Below are 25,239 nucleotides of genomic sequence, written 5' to 3'. Positions count from 1 at the left end.
CAAACTGGAGTGTGTCATCCTTTTGCTTAAATCTCAGTGCAGAGCATAGAATTCCAACTCCTACGCGGTTTCTCTTATTCATTGTCTGAGGCCTCTCTCCCCCTGGTCTATTGAGCATACTCAAGTCACAGTGGCCTCGTTTCCAGAACTCATCCAAGTGCTTTTATCTCAAGGTTTCAGAGCTCCCTTTTCCCGGTGCCTGGGGCAGCCTTTTCTCTCTTCGTGTGGCTGCCTCCTTCCACCCTTCAAGTCTAAATCTGCTCAGAAAGGAACTCCTTGGAGAAAGCATCCCAGGCCACTCTTTCTGTTCAAATTCTTCCCCAGCCGCATTGTTTTCTATCCAAGTACCTTGTTTATTTCCTTCGTAGCACTTCTCACAGCTTGCAGGCGTGGACGCACTGTTTCTACCCATTTGTTTTCTGTCACTCCCATTAGAACGAAAATTCCAAGGTCCAGAAAGCTGTCTCCTTTTATAACATGCTGTATTGCCAGGGCCTGGGTCAAAGCCTGCCACTCCGTGGGCACCTAGTATTTCGTGAATAAACAGCAGTCCTGATAAACTATGATTATTTGAGTAGTTTGTTTACTTTTCTCTTGTTTCCTTTACTCTGAGTTCCACGGAAACAAGGTTCCTGTGTCTTGTTTAGGCACCAAACCTAGTGTTTGGCACTTAGTGGTGGCTCAATGACTATTTGTAGAATAAATAAATGAATAAAGATACTGAAGTTCTCTAGGAAATGAAAGTTCTTGCTCCTCAGCTTTACATACCACTTTATATCTCAGCGTTATACCCAGAATGTCTGGATCTACTACAATTCTTCATTAAGAATTCTGCTATTCCAATGTTTTCCAGATATCACAGCTCCTGTTAACAACTGAGTGCCCAAGGGGAATGCAGGAGAAGCGATGTGGATTCAATTTCTCAAATGAGGCTGCTGCTGATTAATTTTAGGTGCCGAGCATCTGGGTCAGTGCTTAGTTTCATGGCAGGTGTGGAAATGATATCTTTAGTGTCATTGTTAATGATTTTACTAAGGGCTGGGAGCACTTGAAATATTCTTCTGAATTGAGATGTGGACCAGATGGGCATTTTTAAAAAGCTTAGATCTGTATATATACTACTTTTCAATAAATAAGTTTTTATATTAATATTGATTACTAATGTACCTTAGTATCCATATCACTTATTCAGTCAAAAACTATAAGCAATAATGTTTTTCAGAATATGAAATGCTCCAGTAAGATGAAATATAAGTGAAATGTAAACATGCCCGAAGTTGAATCTAGTCGTTTTGCTTGGCTTTAACTAGGTTCAAGCATCTGAGTCACTGTCCTTTCCTCTTTCTCCTGGCAATATCTCATCTTCTACAGGGCTTAATATTCATTTTGGACATACTACCTCAGTCATAACAAAATGGTCTCATCAGTCATATCTCCAAAATGCTGGTTGATTAAGCAGGATGGTGAGGTAAGGCTGATCAGAAATAAGTACATCAACACCCGCTCACTCCCTGAATCCCAAAGGTGGGCCCTCAGGGGGAGGATTTGTCCTCTCTCAGTTTTATTCTTCTTGGACATGGCAGTGCTGAGAAAGTAGTACCCACTAGACTAGCATCTTTGAGCCAGAGGAAATTGAACCAAACCAAGTGGAAAGAATATGCTATTTAGTATTAGCAGGTCAGTTTGTGAGAAATTGTAAGACAGGTAAAGTTTGTCGTTGGTGAAGCTGCCCCTGAACAACCCTGGTCTCCCCAGCTCCAGGGGTGGGCCACCTACGGTGCTTTGGGGACTTGCTTCTGTATATTGGAACTAACATGTTCTAGGTCTCAATGTATGTGGTCAGGTTCTTCCTACCGTACCCTCCCAAAATGAAAGTTACCTTACTCGATGGATCAAGCTGTCCTCATTTGCTAAAGGAAAAAGGCTTGAGGAACTCCTAGAGTCCTCTCAGGTAACAAGTAAACTCAACAGTGACTTTCTGAAGACAAGGCCTTTCCTGTATGTACGGCTCAAAGGAGTGAGTCTGAGGGTGAGGGTTTTAGGCCAAAGAGTATGGACAGGTAAGTCTCTACCTTGGAACTTTATAGAACAGTAATATTTCATAAGAAGAATAGGAAGCTGACATAGCATTGCCCGCTTTTTCGTTTGCTGAGTAAGAACATTAAGGAAAAAAAGAACAACAAAACTCATCTATCAAGACAATCATTTTAGTCAAGAAAGGAATACTACGATAATCAGAAAAAAAATAAGAGGGAAACAATCTTGGAATAAAAAGCACCTTTAAATTTGAAGAATTTACCTCCATGAAAAAAACGTATTTCATTCAGTTTCAGTTATTCGAGATGAACAAGTTCTAGAGATCTGTTCTACAACAGTGCCTAGAGTTAACAATACTATATTGTGCACTTAGAAATGTAAGAGGGTGGATCGCATGTTAAGTGTTCTCACCACAATAAAAATAAAACAAAACAAGAAAGGTATTTCAGTGTCCTTATTCTTATAGCAGATTAGTGAAAGTGTTGTTCAACACCAGCATTAGTCTATGGCCAGGGTTTTGGGAACTGCTGAGTTGCCCACAGTGGCTCAACACACCACTCCATGAATTTGAATAGCTCTTTGCTAACGCCTGTGGGTAAGTCTCCATGTGACCTGCCTATCAGCAGCCAAAAACATAAACTGACCCAGAAACACCTTTTGAGTTGGAAACCGAAGAACTTACTTGTACAAAGCCTTTGACTTTGATGGTTTTTTCTGCCTATAGGTTAATGGAAAAACTTGAGCAATAGGTAACCAGAAAATGGATTTGAATTTTGTTGAAAGAATGATATTTAAAAGTGTAGGATTTATGGATGTATTTATGCACTTACAAGTATGACTGAGCACACAGCAGCTGCCACATACAGAGATAGAGCAATGAGATCTCTGCTGTACAGCCTTACCTTCTAGCAGTGGAGACAGACAAGGAAGATGCATGTAATTAGATAATATCCTTTAACGATAAGTTCTGAGGGTGCTTTTGTGGATAGATGTGTCCGATACACTCGGACACAAAGCAAAGTCCAAACTAAAGTAAAGAACTGGGCCTTGCAGTTATCTGGGGGAAGAGCATTCAAGGTGCAGGAACAGCCCTTGCAAAGGCCCTGAAGAGGAAAGATGCTAATGTGAAGGGAGATGGTGGTGCAAGGGAGCATGATCAACCCATGGGGCCTGAAATGCAGCAGAAGCCCAGATCACAGGAGTCTTAGGGCTTTGGATTTCATAAATAAATTGAACATCTATTAGAAAGTTCTGAGCAAGAGAGTGACATGAGTTATGGGTTACTCTGTTTGCTGGGGTAGGGAGTGGCAAAACAGAGCTATTGTGGGCTATTATAATAGTCCATATGAGACATGGTGGTGATTTGGGACAATCTGTTCATGAACATTGTGCTGACAAGTGCTCAGATTTAGGATATCTTTTGAAGACAGAGAGAATGAGACTTGCTGATGGATTGGATATGGTGGTAATGGCAAGAGAAGATTTAAATTGGGTTTCAAAATGTTTTCTTTTTGATCAACCGAATGAATGATACCATCTATATTGAGAACAGGTACAATGGGAACAGGTTGTTGAAGGGGGGATGAAGAACTTATTAGTGGAAATATTAAATTTGAGATGTCTCTTAAATATCCAGGTAGATATTTCGGGTAGGCAACTGAATACACGAGTCTAGAGTTCAGGGGAGAAATCAGGGCTAGCGATACAAATGAAGAAAAATTCAGCATATAGAAACTGTTTACAGCATATAGAAACTGTTATCAGATTGGATAAGATCATCCAGTTAGGGAGTCCAGTTTTCTGGCAGATGGGCCAGAAAGTACAGCGGCTCTGAGGCAACAACATACTTGATGAGTTGTAAGAACACTAAGGTGCCTACTGTGGGTTGAGGAAACATAGAGCAGACATTCAAGGACTAAGCCTGGAGAGACACCAACATTTAGAGGTCAAAAGGAGGAGGGAGATTCAGAAAGGGAGAGACAGAAGCAGTGTCCGGTGAAGTGGGGGGAAAACCAGAGAGTGAATCACCAAAGCAATGTAAATAAACTCTTTCAAGGATGATTAAGAGCAGTTTATAAATACAGTCTGCCCTCAGTTATCTCTAGTGATGGTAGAGGCTGTATATGCCATTCTATTCCCAGTGTTTAGTATCGCCTGTCACATGATCAATATTTGTTTATTTCGGAGGTTAAAATGTGGCAGTCTACAGGATGGCTTCAGATATGTTTTGTTTGAACGTCAGGGTTTAAAAATATTTTAATTGGTTACCAAGATTTAGTAATTGAGAAACTTCAAAAGCACAATGAGACCACCTTACACCTGTTAGAATGGCTTTTATCAAAAGGAAAAGAAATAACACGTGTTGGAGAGGCTGTGGAGAAAAGGGAGCCCTCATACACTGTTGGTGGGGTTGTAAATTGGTGCAGCCACTATGGAAAACAGTATGGAGGTTTTTCAAAAAATTAAAAATAGAACTACCATATGACCCACCTATTCTACTTCTGGGTATTTATCAGAAGACTATGAAAACACTAATTTAAAAAGATATGTGCACTCTTATTTCTAAGAGATGCAGACAATCTAAGGGTCCATCAACAGATGAATAAAGAAGATCTCTCACACACACACACACACACACACACGGAAATAATACTCAGCCATAAGAAAGCTAAAATATTGCCATTTGCAACAACATGGATGGCCCTTGAGGGTATTATGCTAAGTGAAGTAAGTCAGACAGAGACAAATACCATGTGATGTCATTCATGTGGAATATAAAACAAAAAAGAAACAAATAAAGAAACAAAACAAACTCATTGATATAGACAACAGGCTGGTGGTTAACAGAGGGGAAGTGGAGATGGGGAAGGGTTAAATGGGTAAAGGGGGTCAAATGTATGATGATGAGTAGAAACTAGATGCCTGGCGGTGAGAGCACCACAGTGTATGCAGATATTGAATTATAATGTTTTACACCTGAATCTTACATGAGGTTCTTAACCAATGTCACCTCAATAAAATTAATCAATTAATCAAACAGTTTTAAAAATAAAAGATTAAATAAAAAATAAAAATTGGGAAATTTCACATCAAAATTTGTGTCTCTGGTTATTTTTTTTTAATTAAAGTTTATTGGGGTTTCAATGGTTAGTAAAATTACATAGGTTTCAAGCGTACAATTCTGTAATACATCATTGATATATCACGTTGTGTGTTCACCTCTCAGAGTCAGTTCTCCTTCCATCACCATATATTTGATCCTGTTTACCCTCATCTGGTTCGTTTTTAAAAATCTGCAGGATTCTCACAAGGCAGGCAACAGCTGCTTGTGGTTGATTGGCAGCTGCCATCTTTAGAGGTGTTGCGTGCTCTTCAGTTAATTTTCTTCAGTTTCCAGTGATCCCTGTGTCTTGCCAACAGCGAGAACCTAGTCACTCATTCATATTGCTTGCTGGTCCCTGCAGATTTTGAGTTTGCACCTCTTGTTTGTTAGAGAGGGAATGAATGAATGAATGAATGAATGAATGAATGAATGAATATTTACTGCTGAGCCACCTGGAGCCCACAGAGGTGAAATGCTATACTATTAAATGCAGGAAAGCCAGGAATCTGATATTGATTCTCAGGCCAGGGCTTTTATTTTAAATATTTGCTTCCTAGTTTGTCATTGTATTAAAAACATTCTAAAATTAAAATAACACAATTATGAATGAAAGAAGAAGGGCACTGACAAGACGCTATTTCCATTTTCAGGAAAAAAAATAGAATATTAAACAAATTCTTTAATATGATAAATGCTTCTTTCTTCCTAAGCTTTGGTGAGAAATGGTCTCCTAAGAACTAACACACAAACTAATAAGTTAGCGTTATTGCCCAAGGCAAAGTGAATAATAAACAAATGTAATTATTAAAGAATGTAATTAAGGTTAAAATTGATATTTCACTCCATAGCTTTTAGGGGAAAATAAGTTTTGCCATTTTTTTTCTGTGAATTATTATCTATTCTTACATGTTTAGCCACAGAATATTGTAATTATATAATACCAGTTTATCATCATTCCTTCTTCTACTTAGTACCAAAGAATGGAGTTTTTAAGCCTTCTCTCGCTTGCCAACTCCCATGATGGCTAGTAGCTATTCAGTGTGTAGAGATGAACTCTGAAACCTGATTTGAGCTTATTCAATTAGACTACATTTCATTTCTGATGTTTTCTAGGTTTAGATATTATTGTTATAGGTTGAGTTGTCCCTCTCTCTCCACACACACACCAAAGGATATAGTGATGTCTTAACACCCTGTCCCTCAGAATGTGACTTGATTAGGAATAATTTGGAGCTAATCTTGGCTCTAGCAAGTCTCAGAAGTAACCAAGAAGTATCTTTAATGACCCTCCGGTCATCTTACGCCCTCCTTAATGTGTCCGATTTCTCTGTAGATGAGGGATTTTTACTTGCAGTGCATTAATACTTTTTAGAGGCCAACATGAAACCCTTGAAGTTTTGAGATTGTTTGCAATAGTCTATAAGTATGACTACTTTTCTGGGTAAAGATCGCATAGTTTTGATTAATTCTTAAAGATGTTAGACTTGCATACAATCACAGTGAGAAGAAGAAGAAAAAGAAAAAAACCACCTAAGTCCTTGGCATGGTGGTCAGGATCAAACTAAGGTTTTGTATCTCAAGAACAAGGCGTAGGGTTGAAGTGGGTGATGGCTTGGGGGTGTGGCCAGGATGAAGAGTTGTGATTTAGATACGTTGCACTCCAGGTGACAATGGACCATTCATATGGGGTGCTCAGTAGGCATTTGGAGCCACAGAATTGTCAAGGAAAGCGCACACACCAGAAATGGGGTAGAAATTGAATACATGAATGCAGATATACTTTCAGAACTTATCACTGAACTTGACCTAGGGCAAACCAACAGTGAGTCTTGGAGAGACTCCATGTGAGGGAGTAAGGGGAGGACAAGGTGGCATTAGAGGTAAAACAGGAAGGAAGGTTAGAGTGGTAAAAGAACTAGGAGTATACGATGGGGAAAAGAGCAGGAGAGAATTCTAAGGAGAGACTGGCCAGGCTTGCAAAACAAAGCAGATATTTTTTAAAAAATGGTGAAGATTCATGCAGAAAAATGTTTGGGTCTGAAGTTCACTGATGATCACCAATTAGTGCCTTTTCGAAAGTTTTGGAGATTCCTTTGTTAATTTATGCACCCATGGATGGTTACTATTGCATTTCTGCTATGTGCCAGATGCCATGCTAGAGGCTGGGGCACAAAGATGAATACGACATAATCCTGTTTTGGGGAAACTGGAAGCTTACAGGTTTGTACTGGGTCACACACTTAGAAGAGTGAACTGTTACATGGAGGTCTGAACAGTGTGGATGAAGGACATGAAGGGGGAGTGGTTAATTTCCCCGGGAGGGCAGAAGTCAGGTGACAGGGCAATGAACCTCTTATGAACGGAGTATAATTGGTGGGTCCAAGAATCCTTAAAATAGAAACCTGTGGGCCCGCCAAGTGGTGTGTTGGTTAAGAGCTGACTTGGGACGCCAGAGGGCCCCGGTTCGGATCCCACATATGAGGGCCAGTGACACTGCCCTCCACAGCTAAGATGCTGAACAACAGCTCGACCTGGAGCTGGGCTGCCGTGAGTCGCTGGGGACGGCGTAGGCTGCAGCCCCTGTGGCAGTGGGTTGCCATGGGCTACTGTATGTGGCCAGCAGCCGCAGTGAGCGGCCGTCCAGAAGCCGGCGACTGATCTGCCTCGCCCGGGAAGAGTGCAATGATGGTGCCAACTTGGGCCAGTGAAGCAAGTCCACAACTAGACTGAAGAAAAAAGGACAGCAACTTGTCTGTTCCCCTTCCCCTAATTCCCTAGCACTGTTCCCATCCCCCAACTCCCCAATAAAAAGCTTAAAAAAAAAAATGGAAACCTGTCTGTCATTTTATTACATCATAACACCTGAAATCACACATGATTTCAGAATCACATGGATGGACACAAACACACACACACACACACACACACACACACACACACACACACAAAACACACACCTTGGACCGAAACCATTTATATTACTGAGACCTAAGTGATGGTATAATGTTTGTATACAGGTGCAAACAAAAATAAATACAGCTTCTCTCTTTTCTTAAATATTAAATTTTCTAGTACCTGAACAGGTTTATTCCTGGGGGCTTCTATTTTAGAATGTTTTTTACACTTCAGTATGCTAAACTTGTGAAACACAAATATCATTAAGCTATTAGGAATTTTAGAATTAGTTACACCAATTACTTATTCTGTAAGAGGAGGTAGGAGGAGGGAAATGATAGTGCCAGCTCTGGAGTCACGCTTACCTGGAATGAGGTCCCTTCTCCACCATTTGTAAGTTACATGTGAGCTACTTACATTTTTGAACCTGTATCCATATCTGTAATGGTTGATTGAATAATATTTACCTTACAGAAGTTTGGGGAGAAATAGACAATGCATGAAAAATGCCTAGCAGATAGTAGGCTCTATATGACTACAGTGATTACTGTTGGTAACAAAATAATTGCCTGAGATTATACTTTTGAATCAGGCCAAAATTGGGCATATAGCTTAGAAAACACCCAAGCAATTTCTGTAAAAATTTAGCCTGTATTTAAGAGCCCAGTGGAAATTCAAGAACACGAAATTAAGGCCAAGGCCAATGGTATATATCGATGCCTTTTTTGATATGTTCTTAGGAACTGTCCAAAATGGTCCCACACCTACCACTTTTAATTTCAAAATATTCTTCCATAAATATGAAGACTAAAATTTTATTTGCCATCAACCAATTTATAACCAACATCTCATAGATGAGCAGGATCTCTACTTTTTTTACATTTTTGAAGTTTAGAAAGGAGAGTAATCAAAAGTAGTTTCTGCATTACATGAAGCTTCAGAGAAAATTAAACAGTTTACTTGTCAATTTTGCAGTGTTGTATTATACTTCTCGAGTTACACCTGTGTACACCTGTGTACACCTGTGTAAAATCCCTGATTTTGAAATCCATTGGGGTACTGAGAACAGGGCCATGTGGCACATGGCTGCATAGGCTGTGCACTGCACAACTCAAGGGTGGAGGTGCTGGTCACATTGGCTATGATGAGAAATGCATCCCTAGTGTGCAGGGCACCCCTGTAAAACCATCTGAGAGGCTTCAATACTTTCCTGATGAACATGCTCTACCATTCAACAAATACTTAATGAGCATCTATTGTACTATGTACGAGACACTGTTCTAGGCTTTGGGAATACACAATGGATCAAAAAAGACTTGATCCCCATCTACACCGAGCTTACAATCTGGCAGAGTGGAGAAAGGAGACAGATGATGAGCAAAAATCAAATCAAGTACATGCTGAGTCAGATGGTGGTAAGCGCTAGGGCGAGCAGGAAAGCAAAACGATGAGGGGATCCCAGCAATGAGGGAATTGCTTTTTGAAACAAGGTTGGCAGAAAGACTTCACTGTTGGCATTTTTGACCAGAAGGGAGTGAGGGAACAAGCTGTTCGTATAACTGAGGCAAGAACATTTCAGACAGAGCGAAGAGCAAGTGCAAACACCCTAAGGTTCCCGGAAGAAAGCCTGCTTGGCACGTTCAGTGGAGAGCATAGAGGTGGGATGGCGGGAGTGGGTTGGATGAGGGAGCAGTGGTAGGACTGAAGTTAGGGGACTAAGCGTGGGAAGCAGATCTCCTCGGCCCTCGATGGCTTTTGTAAGGATTGTGTGGTCTTAACTTTGGGCAAGATGGGATACCACTGGAATAGAGGAGTAACATCCTCTGATTTAGGCATTGAAAAAAATCACATGGTCTTTGAACTAATTTTTATTGTGAAAGGTTATGTGAGGGCTAAACAATTTTCCCAAATACTCTAGGTGTGGGTTTTTTGTTTTGCAAAAATTAGTAACGTATTTTAAAAATAATGTTTTCTTTTGTTAAGCTGACTTCAAATTTAGATAATTAAACAAATATATTAAATACCTGATGAAAGTGGTAAATGCCAAAATCTTTCATCTCAGTAAGCATTAAAGCGAATTCATTTATTCTTTTCTGGATGTTTCAATTTACAAAACAATCCAGATTAATTTCTATCAGTCACAAGAAGAAGAACCTGAAAAGAAAAATCTCAAACATCTCCACTGTGAGAGAAACTGTTTTATGGCCATAAAAATGTAGGGACGGGTGGTCAAGACCTTTGCTACAGGGACATTAGTTGCTCAAGAAGAAATCTGTATTTTGTTAAGTTAATCTAACTCCTGGAACACAGTGTTCCAGAATGTTCTGGCCTTCCAGAAAAGATTGAAGCAATTACATTGTTCATAATAATACTGTAACTTAAAAATAAAATCATGAATTCTTGTATGCCCAGTAGTTTCACATAAAATGCAACAAGGTAAGAGTTGTGAATAAAGTATAAATGTTACTGTAAGAGCTCTGCTATATTTTCTGAAGTATCTTTTGTAAAAGTATTTATATATGTATAACTCTCTTTCCAAAGACCTCAGCAAATCTCTTTTCCAAACACCCAGAAATCTGTTTAGTATGTATTTATAAAAGTTTACTCATGTATACAAGTAACACATAACAAAAAACAACAAATAAAAACCATCTCAGGCTCACAACTGACTTGTGTCTATCTCACAGGCCCAACACTAATTCCTTGTACCTATTTTTAGGAATAAAAATACCCCACAGTGTTTGTAGAAAATATCTTGTAATAAATAACAAGAGTAAAAGATGATGTGGTGTCTGCCTCAAACTTGAATTCTTTTAATGTCCTGACTGATTTGTACCACTGAGGCATTATCACTCACATGGTAGATTCTTGAGTTTGGATGCATTAAGAGTTGGATACTTTAAGAGTTGGACATAATCTTGTTTGTAAAGCCAGTCTTCGAAACCAGCGTTTATACTGTGATAGTTTATTATGCAAGGAAATAAACTAACATGGCCAATCGCTAGTATGTCCGGTCTTTGCTGGGCATCTGGCATATTTGAGCCAGTTAGTCTTGGAAGTAATCTTATGAAGTAGGAATTATTATATCAATTTTAAACAAGAGGAAACTGAAGTCCAGGAGGTAAAATAGAGGGTCTCAAATGATACAGCGAGCCCATGTCCCAGTCAGGGTTTGTTCAAGTCCTTCCCTGTCTGACTCCAAAGCCCCTGCCCTTCTCTCTATCTCAGGCTGGATCCACTGGGCAACACCGTCTTTTTCAATATATTAAATGAAATAAAATTAAATAGTTTCATTATCACCACCATTGCTCTTTTTAGCTACTATTTATAAGCAAGTTTTTATTTACCACAGCCCCTGTTGTAAGGACACGACATTCTTACACCCATTTCGCAAGGTGAATATGCCAGCACTATGCGGGACAATGTGCATATTTCAGCCAAGTTCACAAATGACTGTCCTTGTTTTACTGATGAGACAACAAAGACAAGAAGTGATAAATGACCCACCCAAGGCTGGGAAGTGGTTGGGCAGGTATTTGGACTCTGGTCTCTCTTACTCCTGTGCCTGTGGGCTCTTTTCACATTTTTTTACAGTTTGGTGACTTAAAAAATATGTAACATCACAATCAAATTAAATAACCTGAAAATTTGCAATTCTAAAGGGAACTGATGACTTGAGGCAATATATATAACTATGCTGAAACACTTGAAAATAGTTCTACTAGACAGTTCTGAAATGCTTTTTAAATCTCCTTTTCATTTGAACAATGCTCAACATAATCACAGCTTGATTCATGTTTTTACACTAAATATAACTGCTCTTGGTCTTACCCATGGGTTGGAACTCTCAAACAATTGTGGGCCGGGTGAATCAACAGTGAGGTAATGAATTATAAGGATCTGTTGTCCTGTTGATATTCAAGAAATACTTAGCTTTAATAGGTAGGGCTTATTTCCTCAAGTGTCCCTAGTTTTAAAAAATTAAGTTTTAAGAAACTTGCTAAAATGTTGGTTTAATGGTTAATACGCAGCCAGACAAGGCTTGGATTAATAAAATGAAGGAACTGGGAATGACCTGGAAAATGAATTTCTCATCTCTGACCTGTTTTGGTATCAAAGTTCTTATGATCTAGTTTTTAATCTACACTTCTTTTTATAGTGAATGATTCCATTGGCAATAATCATAGAAGTCAATACATACTTAAGTACTTTTTTGACTAAAAGAAAAATAAAAACTAAGATATAAATGTGCTTATATTTTTATAGTTCACATGAATTGTGATTTATCAATCTATTCATTTCTGTGTAGACAAAATGTTTTATAATTTTAAAGTCTAATTTAAAACATTTTTATGATAAAAAAGAATAAAATACTGATAGTTATTGAGGTAAATAACATATCTAATTTTTGAAATTTTAACCCTTAAAAGACTCCTGTTGGGCTATAGTGTACAGACAAATTTTCCCTTTAAGATATACTTAAATATATGTTTTGAAGTCTTTTATATTTAATTTTGACTTGTAAGTCTTAAAAGACCTAATTTTTTACTTTAAGATGAAAATTCCCCCCCAAAACATACCCAATCCCTTCAATACCCAAGAATAGGTAAGGTCACTATTTTATAAACTCATAGCACTGTGATTTCCCAAATCATATATCAAAAGAATAGCTCAGGCCGGCCAAGTGGTGTGCTGGTTAAGCGTTGGCTTGGGATGCCAGCTCTGAGCACGCACCAGGGCCCCGGTTCGGATCCCACATGAGGGCCAGTGACACTGCACCCTCTATAGCTAAGATGGTGAACAACAGCTCCAACTGGAGCTGGGCTGCTGTGAGTCACCAGTGATGGTGTAGGCTGCAGCCCCTGCTGCAGTGGGCTGCCATGAGCTACAGTGAGTGGCTGGCAGCCGGCTTGAGCTGCCGTGAGCCACTGTGAGTGGCCATCCAATGGCCGGAGACCGATCTGCCTCAGCCAGGAAGAGCACAATGATAATACCAATATGGGCCAGTGAAGTGACATCCTCCACAACTAGACCGAAGAACAAAAGGACAGCAACTTGTCTGTTCCCCTCCCCCAATTCCCCAATAAAATCTTAAAAAAAAAAAGTGTAGCTCAACTTTTTTTTTTTTTTTTTACTGTTTGGTAAGCTTATTTAAACGAAGTTTTGCAGAGATGTAAACATTAAACCCTTTTTAGCTATATTTCTTACTTATCTTCATTGTAAACAATATCATAATGATGTTAGGACTGTCCGAGACAATCTGGGATTCATAGAATCCATAGTTTTAGGGCAAAATAAACCTCAAAGAATTGTGGGCTAAGTCACCCTCATTTCCTTCAATTAGACTTGTCATTATTATTCCCCCATTTCTTCAAGTCCAAACTCCACTGAACTCAGTATACAACTCCGGTGCCATAGCCTCCAAAAATGTCTCTTGAAATAGTCATCTGGAAGCCAGCTCTCCCTTCTATGGACCCCATAGAAGTCTTCCCTCTATTCCTCCCTTATAATGTGTTCTCCTTTCTGTCTTGCATTATAATTATTTGCTGATGTGCTGTGTTTCCCCTACCAGATGGTGAGATCATCAAGGATACCATCTTGAATCACATTTATTTCTTTTCTGTGAAGTGTTATGTTTTAATTTTCACATAGTAGGTTCTCAAGGAGTATTGAGTATGTACTCAGTAATTTCTGTTAGCCATGTAAAAGTGTCTAAGAGAATGAAAAACACATTAAGAAGTGTTTTAGGAAACCCTTGGTCAAGAAAAAAAACCACAGAGTAGAAAATCCTTTAGGAGGTGAATCAGAGTCACTGGCACATAAAAGTGACACATTCAATTTCTTCACCTTTCTATAACCTCCAGAAGATCAAATGTTAATAAAATATTTATCTTTAGTTGTCACAAGCCAGACTTTGATTTAAAACTCTTGAGTACATGAATGTCATGCCAGACCAAAAATACACCATCATGTATTTTTAATTTAAACATGGATCTGTAAAAAATTTATATATGCCTGATATGAAAAACTTTGAGTGAAAAATCTCCCAATAGTTACCACAAACAAGAAAACAGAATTAAAAGCAATTGTTTAAACTTCTGTAAAAGTACAATAAAAAACATTTCATTTGATAGTTGAATAGGTCATTGATGTGACACATAAAATGCATTATCTTACCTTTAGGGAATCAAAGCAGGCAATTACTCTTCCATTTTCAACCTGGCAACTTTTGGGAGGGTGAGCAAATTTGCATTCCTCATCAGAGCGTGAGCATGTTCCTCTTTGGAACTGTCTGCAGACTTCTAATGTCAGCCATTTTGTATCTCTGACTGGGGCAACATTCAAAGCCATGATGATAAAGTAATTTGGGTTGTGTTAGTTTCTGGTAAATGATGAAATCAATCCAAGTTCCAATGATTCCAAAACTATTGTGTTGAAAAACCCCACATGTAAGTCTGAAGGTAAGTGATAAATTGCTTAATGAAATCCAATGCAAGAAACAGAGTGAGGAGATAATTTATTGGCAGGCAGTCACTCATCAATCAATATGCCCCACGTGAAGACTGTGGGCTGAAATAAAAGCACGCTCAGTGTCATCTCTGGCTGTAAACGTCCAAGTCTCTTGACTGTTTTGCAGACACAAGTGTTCTTAATAAAGTGACTTCAATATCATGGCACTCCTTGGGAGAATATTTAGTTCTGAAGCTCACCGCTATTGACAGTGCTGGAGAATAAGCCACTTAGATGTTCAGATCTTAGCAGGATTTCTTTTTCCTTCTCTCTTTTAAAATTCTGAAATCAAGCACTTGGCAAAGTCAGACAATTGAGGTATCTTCATCCACTCATAAGGTCAGGGTAACGTGTATTTGACAGAAAAACAAGACTTGAAAACCAGCAAGAGCTCCCAGGCTGCAGTTCTCAGCAAGTGACTTCACACAGGCACTTTAAAATCATAAACCTGCAAAACACCAATAAAATATCAGCTGACACCCAAATTCAATGGCATCAACACTATAACAAACTCTTTAGCTCTTATCTAGAATTTGGAAAAATGCAACTTAGAGCTGTGCCCTTTGATTATAGTGAGGAAAGTTATGCATTAAAAAAAAACAGGTGAGAAAGAGGAAGAAGATGCAACTGCACACAGGATATAAGCAGCAATCCAAAAGTTAGGAATGACTCAAAGAGATGAGTGTGGCAGGCACAATAATTAGGCATTCTGAAACAATTCAATCTAATGTTGCTTAATCACCAAAACAATCTATCAGAACTGTGGCTTTCAATTAATTTCACATGCAGGCCATCGATTTTATTGTTGGAAATGCTATAAACAATTATTTGGGATTTATCTTTCCTAACTAATAAGGGTTTTCTCATTTTGGATGAAGTTTGGGCTCCTTACGCTATGCATTCTTTCTAGTTTACAGAGATCTGAATTTCGAGCTGGATAGGTAGAAGCCCCCTGATGTTTATTCTCAGACCTCTTATGCTTTCTTTCTATTCTTATTACTTTAGTACTCCCCTCTGGGCTGTAAGAATAGGAGGGTAAGGACTATTTCATGGCTATTAGGTCCTCAGAAAACATTTATTGACCTATTTTACTGATGATTGACTCACTGACTAAATGAATGAATGCAAGTTAATGTTAGGTTAGTTCAGTTCAAGTTTTTAATGGAGTCACAATCAGAAAACGCTCTGGTCTGTGGAATGATGGCGCTAAATATCTACAGCAAAAATATCATTAGTGAATTCAGATTTTTAAAAATCAGCCTATTTCATTTCTTTTAATATTTTCAAGAATTGTTAACTTGTTAAAACATTAAAATTTAACATTATTGGGTCAAGTATGACTACAGAACTAAATACCAGAAGTTGACCATTTTCACAAATTGTATATGCCACAAGCTACCTTAGATACTTGCTTAGTTAGCCTGATGTCCTGCTAAAAGAATTATAACTAAGAACTTAATGGAGACTGGAAGTGGATTATTTAAAATTGGCATGTTCCAAATAAGTTAAGAGAACGATAATTTTTAAGTGGTTCACAAGTGCTCCCTGAAAAAGTAGGTGTCACAATCAATTAAGCTTAGTTAAACCCTGGTAAACCAAGCTGAACAGGCTTTCTTGCAATAGAGCTTTTTTCCTGCCTTGAATGAGTCTCTAATAGAGGAAGACAGGCCACCACATCTCTCAAGCTTATCTGATCGTGGAACTTTTGTTTAGCAGGACCTCCTAGGGACTAATGGGAAATGCTACTTCACCCCAATACTTCTTTTACTTATTAGTAGAAGTGTTTGAATGAGTTTTGATTGTATGTGCTTTTAAGGAAATTGGTAACCTTGAAAGCCATGACACATACCTCCCTCCAATTGTAAAATATTTGAGGGGACAGACAGGCTCCTGCTTGTCTGTTTGGCAGTGTTGTGTTCCCAGCAGCTAACATCAACTAGCTTAACTTAGGGCGTTTAAGACGAGGAGTTTAATAACCAAATTTACTCTGGGTCGGGTTTCACAGACCAGCCTGGACCTGCACCCTCATTACCTCAGCCCCCACTTCCAACCCCCATGGAGAACAAAGGACCAGGGAAGCATGGGACAAGGAAACAGTTCTACCTGTGTTTTCAGTGGAGCTGAGGCCCTAATAATAAGGAGATTTTAAACGATGGCTTGGATACACCTAATTTATATTTGCAATATATTTATAGAGTCCCTGAATCCTATGGACCAAGGTCTGATGAGGTTACAGGAAAACAAAGACACAGGTGATGCTCATCCTCAAAGGCAGCAGCAGTCTTTGCCAAGGCTTCACATGTAGGAAGGGAAACAGGCAAACATGCATTTCCGATGCATAGCAGCAGATGAAGAAGGACTCAAGTATTCCGAAAATCAGGACAATGCCCTCAACCCGATCCAGTGAGTGGGGTACACTTTTGCTTATGCTTTTAGATAACAAGACTTTTTGTGTTTTTTTTTTTTCTGGGAGAAACAGATTGCCATTTCTAGTTACTATGAAAATCCAACCAGAATTTAGATGGTCAGATTCTATCAAGACGAACTTGTTTTTAAAAGCAGAAGAACCAGCCTTTCTGATGCCCAGAGTCCTGGGTACCTCAAAGATGTTCCAGAAGGATAGGAAGCTGCATCATATCGTGCCTAAATATACTGCTCTCCGAACCTCCCATACCTCCACTCTTTCTTCCAGATTGTTCTCAGTTTCTATACTAAAAGTTATAAAGCTACTGTTATCAAAGACATTCTTCCCCTGGGCCATTACGACATCCATCTTCTGGAGTGCGCGTACAGACAGGCAGCTGGGGGAATGAGGAAGAGAGAGCAGCTTTTAATTAAGTTCGAGGAGGCCATCAAAAGAGATGGGCAATGAGGGGTAAGGATGGAGAAGGCCAACTTTTAACGTGATTATCACGGGACAAGTCTAAGCTATGCTAACACATAGACTAAATTACATATCGGACTTACTGGACTACAAGTTCCTGGGAAGAGGGGTTATATGTTAGGGCTTCACTCTCTAAGCCAGAAGCCACTAGCCACATGTGGCTATTGAAATGTGGCTAGTGCCACTAAGGAACTAAATTTAAGGTTTTTATTTGTTCTTAATGTAAATGTAACTCAAAACTGGTCCTCAATTTAGTTATTGGAAAACTTTTAAGTGTGCTTGGATCAACTTGAGTCCATGAATCTACCTTTCAGTTGTAAATTAAATGATATCTAAATACAGATCAAGTATTTCCAATCAAAATTTGGCATTCTAATGGAGTTGTGCTCTAAATGTAAAATACACATAGATTTCTAAGACTTACTACGAAACAAATGAACTTGAAAACATGTCATTGATATTGCTTTATAATTACTGCATGATGAATTGATATTTTTTAAAATTGGATTGATAATTTTTATTAAAATAAAACTCACTTGCTTCTTTTTAGCTCCCCGAAATTCAGAATTATCTATGTAGTTCACATTATATTTCTATTGATGGGAACATCTTAGGGGCTTTTGCATCTCTTCTACCAGCCAACATAGAACTGTCTGGAACGGTGGAAACTACCCTGTCCTAAGAGCCAGCTTTCTAGCCTTCATTTTGCCAAGGTTCCTTCATATGACCTTGCATGAATCAATTTCTCTGAGACCCTGTTTCTTCATCTGTAAAATGCTGATAATAGTTTCTACCTACATTACAGAGTTGCTGCCAAGAAGGAAATATTATAGAGGAAACATAAAAATACGTTATGAACAGTAAAGTGCTATCCAAATGCAAGGTGATGAGAGGAGGAGTTGCTCTATAAATATTTATTGAACAAATCCACTTTCAGGCTTCTTTTCTCTTTGCAGTGGTTCTATATAAATGACCAGGATTGCACCTGGGTGGCTCTGCTCCAGCCATAGATGCTGAAAGCAGGGAAGTGCCTTCGAGATCAAAGAGCTGACTGCACGGGTCACTCGGGGCCACTTATCTGGAGCAGCCCTCATTTCTCAGACCGTCTTATTTTGCAGCCAAAGGGAACCCACAGAGAAGCCGCCTCAAGTACAAATCCCGCAGTGTTACTACAAAGGCCTGAAGCCTGCTTTCTCTCTCCAGCTTCTACTAACCCAGAAGTGAATGAAATACTTTTAGGGTCAAGCAGTCACCCTGGGTGTGATATGTAGCCTGAATGGTAGCATTGGCAGAGCCTACTTGGTTTGAGGGCTTGGTGAAAATGCAGCTAGATTCCACTCCCCAGTGCCCTGGGTGAGTAGGGAGAAAAGGGCGGCTTTTTCTGGTTCATTTGCCCAGAGGAGCCCTTGTTAAAATGTGCCTGTATACACAGACAATAGTTTAGTGGTTATCAGAAGGTAAGGGGGGAGGTGGGTGGTAGATGAGGGTAAAAGGAATCAAATAGATGGTGAAGGAAGGAGACCTGACTCTGGGTGGTGAACATACAATGTGATATACAGAAGATGTATTACAGTACACCGGAAACCTATGTAACTTGACTAACAATTATCATCGCGGTAAAATTTAATTAAAAAAAAAAGTGTGTGTGTAGAGAGGCCACCTTTTTCTAATTCTCAGAAAGGTTGTCTATATGACAGCATTGGCCCTGACTTTATGCAAAGCACCACTTACCTTCCCCAGAAGTTTCTGGGCTGCACTGAGAAGCCCATTCCTCATCCTCTTCGGGCGTTCGGCAGCCTCATGTTCTCTCCCCCTCCGGTCTTTCTAAGCCCCTCGCAGAGGAGGAGATGATCCTTCCCTTGAAGCTTCAGCTGAGTCACCAGGCTGCCAGCCTGACCTCCCCCATTCCCCTTTTGGTGACCTCTCTATGGGCCATCTTTTAACACTGTTTGGTAGTTATTTTTAAGTAGACGTCATTATGCCCCAATTCACAAGAACTGTAAGTTTGATTTTCAAATCTCCAGAGTTCAGTTTAGTGGCTGGTATATAGAATATGCTCAATAAATGTTTGTCAAATGAACTCCTGATCCTCCTCCAACGAGCATTGCATTTTAATACAGACCAAAGTCTAATCTAAAGGAATAAGGCCTCTACTAGGGGATTTCAGTATACTATCTTCTGGAAAATTCCAGCCACTGGCTTGCCCTGTTGCTGCCAAGTAGGTTGGAGGTGAGGGTGAGGAGCTGCTCCAGCGATATGTTATTTGAGCTTCAAAATCCAGACTCTTAAGCCCAGTGATTTTCACAGTGTAGTTAATAAGGTCAATAGCAGCAGCCCCCGGGGGAGCTTGTTAGAAGTGCTGATTCTCAGGCCCCAGCCCAGAGGAACTGAATCAGAAACCCTACAGGTGGGGCTTAGCAATCTGCTTTAATGAGCCCTCCAGGGCGTGACTGTTTGAGAACCACAGTAGTAAGCATTTCTTTGTGTGTTTGTGTGTGTGTGTGTGTGTGTGTGTGTGTGTGTGTGTGTATTTGAAATATTTTTTTATTTATTTTTTATTTTTTTATTATTATTAGTTTCAATTTCTTGCCGGCCTCCTGTGTGCCAGGCATCCTGTGGGTTACTGCGGGAACCAAGATGTCTGCCCTGGGTTGATCACAGGGTCTTGGTTTCGCTGATTCTCACAGAAACGAACTGCAGGAGGGCTGGCTCGGGGCTTCTCTCAGAGACTATGTTTCTGATCAGTGAAAACAAAACAAAGCCAAACTAGACTAAACAGAAAACACCTGAGAGATTTGTCCCAGATAAGACTTCATTCTATGAGAATAAAAAAAATTAGACTAACTCCTAGCCTGTACACTTTGTTCAGGCCTTTGGTGGGGGTGTGTGGGGCTTTGTTTACAGAACCCTTGTCTGGGGAAGGACTGTCTTAGGGGGCTGGTGGTCCTTAGTGACCAGCAGCTCAGTCCTCAGTCCCTCACGGCTAGAGGGGCTTTCTTCTCAAGACAACACCAGATATACCAAGTATCAAGGTTCACTGCTTGACTCATCTGCAAAGGAAAGGCAAGGCTGAAGTTCAAGGATAAAGAAAGAAGGCTCTTGTAGTATTTCCTGAAATGCCAAAGGCCTTGCCATTCAACTCTACAAAATAATCAATCCCAAGCTATTTTTAGGGTCTTTACTTACATGACACTTCATTTTTCAAAATATATTCAAAAATCTTCAAGTTGTTAGGTTTTCTGAAAGCTATGCCTTTTGACTGGAAAGAATTTGCTGCTCATGCTCTTCTGCAGCCGCTCAATGAAGCAGCAGGGTAAGTTTGGAAAGCACGGCTTTTTCTTCTACAACCCAAGAGCCCACCTCCCTACACCTCTCAGACAAGCCTGGGCTGTGGACCCCAGGTGTCCTGAACTTGACGACGCTTTGTAGCTAGTTTGTACATTTTTTGAGGGGAGAAACATCAATCATGTCCAATCTTGAGACTGAGATGGTTCAAAATTTAAGACTGCCTTAAGGAAAATAGTTCTGCGGCACACAGCTCCCCCAGCTTCCTTTCGGTCATCTATGGTATTTTAGCTGTCTGCCAGACATCGGCCTCCTAGGGAGCTGATTAAAGGATCCTTGCAAAACAAACCGATTTCTGAGTCAGACAGTCAAGGACTCATTATCCATTAAGTAATTTATGGGATGCCTTTAATTTTATTTTGCATAAATCTAATTACAAGAAAGAAGCTATGTCTCCTTGAGTTTCCTACTTCTAATTTTGAGAATCGCTGTGTTTCCTATCCTTCATTTTTAAATTCTTTATATATATATATATATATATATATATATATATATATACATATATATATATATATATATATAATGATTTTTCCTTCCTGTGAGTGGCTTTTTGTTTGAGCATCCCACGTCTATTTCTGGAGCTTAATTGAAAATAGCTCTCAGTGTGCTCTTTCCCTTGATCAATGACCCGGCCGCATCCTGCACCTATCAGATGCAGACGCCTGGGCTGGACAGGGACCTGGAGGAGCCGGGACTGGAGGGCTGGGCTGAGAGCCACTTGACCTCCAGGAGTGGGTGTAATCCTGCCCTGTAATCACAGCCACTGAAACTGAGGTCCCTCACTGGGCCTTCCCACAGGAAGCCCAATGAACCAATAAAAGTATAGAAATGAGAGAGGTCCCACTGTGAAAGAAATAAAAACCTAATTGACTTTTTAAAGAAAAGGAGTGAAGGGAGAAGCAAAAGTGATTGTTTTAAAAAAGATTTTTCTTTCTGGCTACCTTTACATGAGTTTCTTTTTAATTTATTGAAAATATAAATGGACTGGTGCTTTGACATTTCTGCATGGTTTAGGGGTAAGAACCAATTTTTCTGCCCCAGTTCTAGTCGTTCCTCCACCCCGAATAGCTGTGTAATGTCACCTAAGCTCTCTGAGCCTCAGTTTCCTTGTTTGCCATCAAGGGGATTGAAAATACCTGATCCATAAATTTATGTACCGCAACCAAAATATATTTAGTAATATAAGTACTCTCTACATGATATCTAAACCTTGTCAACATGACAGAAGGCATCTACATGCCTTACTCTATGTGTAGGTACACATGCACACACACACACAAGTAACAAGTGGAAATAACTTCTATTCACTGCAAGTTATAAATTCCTGTAAGGTAAATGCAGTGTCAGTACAAGGAGGTAGAAAGGTCCTTTCTGTGAAGGTGGAACGTGCTATGCAGTCCTCCTTAGAATAGTAGTTAGACAAACCTTTGGTAGATGCTCTTCTAAGCCTAATTCCAAATCCATATTCACGCGAAGCAGGGGAAGAAGCACGGCTAACAATGACGTCTTCATTTTGCGTAGCACTTGGTTCTGTTGACTGTTCTTTCAAATACATTGGAAGTAAAGCACCAGGATACCCAGGGTCACATAGTGAGTCCCATAAACCAATGTTCATGACAACAGTCATAAAAGGAGAAATTCCCAACTAAAATTCTTCTCTTGTATCTTGTAAAGCACAAGGGAAAAATTCATAAAATCAGGGCTCATTTTTAACACATGAAATTTCCCGGTCCATTTTCATTGCAAGTTTCCAGGAATGAGCCGAGAAAGAAATCCCATCTTCATTTATAAGAGGAGAGCTTTCTAAATATCCTCTCAAAACTACCACCAGATATAATATATTCAACACATATTTGTATTCAAATTATGTTTTTCCCTGCATCTGTGTTTTCTATCTAAACATTTATAATTCAGTTAGGAGACGCTCTTACTAGAATAAAAGCAATTGTATTAGATACCGTTTAAGTCTGACAGCACTTACTGGTCTCCTGGATATCCAGGGCCCAGTGGCTGTAGTCAGAAAGAACGATTATTGAGCTGCAGGCTACAATCTAGCCATGAATTCCCAGAGAAGTCTTTGTCAGGGCTTCCGTTTCCTTCCCCGGCCACCGCCTCTGGTGGACAGGACTGCTTTTTAGCTGACCCCTTTCCTTTTCTCTCTCTTCCATTATCCCTAGCTGAATCTAATTCATCTGCCTGTATACCTACAAACACCAATACCCTCCTTTTTCAGACAAGATTTTGTAACGTAACTTTTGTCACTAAATGAGAATAATACATAATCTTGACAACATGCACATGTTTTTTAAAAATTCAATATATTGCCATAACAGAAATATAACTAAGATATCAAAGGAAGCAACTTTTGATAAAATAAATAATGTGTATTTGAAATTTCCAATAGTCAGGCACAAGTGTATTAGAAAACAGAATGAAGTGGTCAGATACTCACACCTGTATGTGTTTAACATTATTTTGATTGTGACAGGCACAGATGCAGGCTGAGATAGGTATGACAAGTGATGTGGTTTTGCAAAATGCCAAACAACTTCCGTTAAAGTTCCTAACGAGTTAAAGAACAATCTTGCCTCAATTTACACAGTTGTTGCATCCTTTAAAAATTCAGTTGTATTAAGACTGTCCCAAAAAGCACAAAATAAATTTTTAAAAAACATCGTGTGCAAATACGTGAAACAGAGTTAAGATCTTGACCCAGATCACGAAGATTTTTGTCTATGTGACTGTCCAGTAGGACACTAAAAAGTCACGAGATGCAAACCGGTTTTTCATTCTGAGGGAGGGAGTCATATCTATTGCAAGATGTCAAAATTCTTTATTCTTGCCCATCGTATTCCAGAGATGCTCCCTAGTCATTTGGACAATGGGGGGAAAATGCTCCTTTAAATTTCTGAAGTGCTCGTTAGGGAGTAGTACTGAGAACAGTGCGAATTGAGAATAGTGCTTTAGGGTCTTAGGCTGCACGAGTCTAAGTAGACTTGGGTATACCATATCAGGATAGTTAATATGGTAGATACTAGAGCCACCGGAGGGCTCTAGACAAGACTACAACTGGAAAGAGCTCTCTCTGGTAGCATCACCAAGGATGCACTAGAATTAGAAAAGCTCACAAGTGGTGAAATTGGTTAGAGATTTTAGCAATGGTGCGGGCGAAAAAGAATAGCTCAGGCTGAAAATTATATTGCAGTAGTGGGAAAGAGGTGGAAGAGGGCGATTCCATACGATGGTTGGGGTAAATTCATCAGAAACGAACCGTCTTTGAGGACTGAGGATGTGGAGAGCAAGGAAGAGATTAGTCAAAGAGGACTTCAAATTTTGGATCCTGCGTGGGCAGAAGGACACTGATGCTCTGCCCAGGAGGAAGGACGTCAGGAAGTGAAAGCCAGCTGGGCATGGGGGCATAGAGGTTGTGGTCATGGATGCATAGTTGGATTTAATGTTCATAGAAATGATAGCTAAAACCACAGAATAGTGAGAGAGAGAGAGAGAGAGAGAGAGATTAAGATTTAATATCTACATCTGTGAATACATTTAGGAGAAAAAAGAGAAAGACTTGAACAGGGTCAAGGACAGTTCACTCAGAGGTGACAGGAAAAAAGAAGAGCAAGCGAAACCACAGAAAAAGAATAATGAGAGACAAAAGATCCTCTGACTATTGCAACATCACAGGTGCCCGGAGAGAGGTTTAGAGTTTCAAGATGTAGGGAGCAGCCAAAAAAGCCCACTGCCACAAGGAGCCCAAGGGCATGTGCACCATTAGTGGTGGCTAAATGTCATAACCAGGACATTACTGCTGACTTTCCAGGTGGCAGTTTCTATAGCTGTGGGAAGGGGGTGGTGGGGGGGGGGCTGGGAAAGGAGGCGCTCAGCCCCTGGAGCCTTTGGGAGTATTTGGGGCTGCAAGCACACCACACCACATAGCAGCAAGGAAAGTTTTGAACTCTCTGTGCTTTGCGGTCAGGTGGGCACTGATGACCTGTGTGCCGCTGAGGAGGTTACCCTTTTCGAACCTGAGATTTGCTGACACAATTGGAAGAACGTACTATGTGAAGCACCCAGGAGAATGGGAGAAGGCCTGCTTTGTCCATCACGCCTTTCTTTCCTGAATGGAACGAGAGAACTACAACGGGAGCTTGGGAAAATGGCCGGATGGAGGTGTGGGCCGGAGAGCTGGAATCGGCTGGAGGAGGCACCCAAAGGAGGCGGGGAGATGAGACCACTGGCTCCACTGGAGGCTTGGCCTTGATGAGAAGTAAGATGCTCATTTCTCAGAAATGGGGCTGAAAGAAGGTGCGGGGTGAAGGAGACAGCCTGGCTGTCAGCTGGAGAGCAGGAAAATGAAATGGGGCACTTTTTGTCTTGCGGCCCCTGCTATCTCAGTCAGATAGAGGTTCTAACTGCTGAGATAGGCAGAGGTGGGGCTGGGGCCTTACAAAGGGCTCCCGAA

General features: G+C 40.0%; 1 protein-coding gene across 9 annotated transcripts in view; it reads right to left on the bottom strand.

Annotated features, from left to right (window-relative positions):
• MBNL2 (muscleblind like splicing regulator 2) overlaps positions 1-25,239 on the bottom strand; it is a 154,321-nt gene that overhangs the window by 92,321 nt on the left and 36,761 nt on the right. For all 9 annotated transcript variants that reach the window (XM_019625903.1, XM_019625905.1, XM_019625906.1 and 6 more), the window contains exon 2: positions 14,213-14,993. In XM_019625903.1, coding sequence (XP_019481448.1) covers positions 14,213-14,386 — 174 coding nt within the window. In that variant the 5' untranslated portion in view covers positions 14,387-14,993. The remainder of the gene's footprint in view (positions 1-14,212; positions 14,994-25,239) is intronic.

Source organism: Hipposideros armiger, unplaced genomic scaffold (genome assembly GCF_001890085.2).
Source record: "Hipposideros armiger isolate ML-2016 unplaced genomic scaffold, ASM189008v1 scaffold_643, whole genome shotgun sequence".
Lineage (NCBI taxonomy): Eukaryota > Metazoa > Chordata > Mammalia > Chiroptera > Hipposideridae > Hipposideros > Hipposideros armiger.
This window is presented reverse-complemented; position numbering and strand designations above follow the sequence as displayed.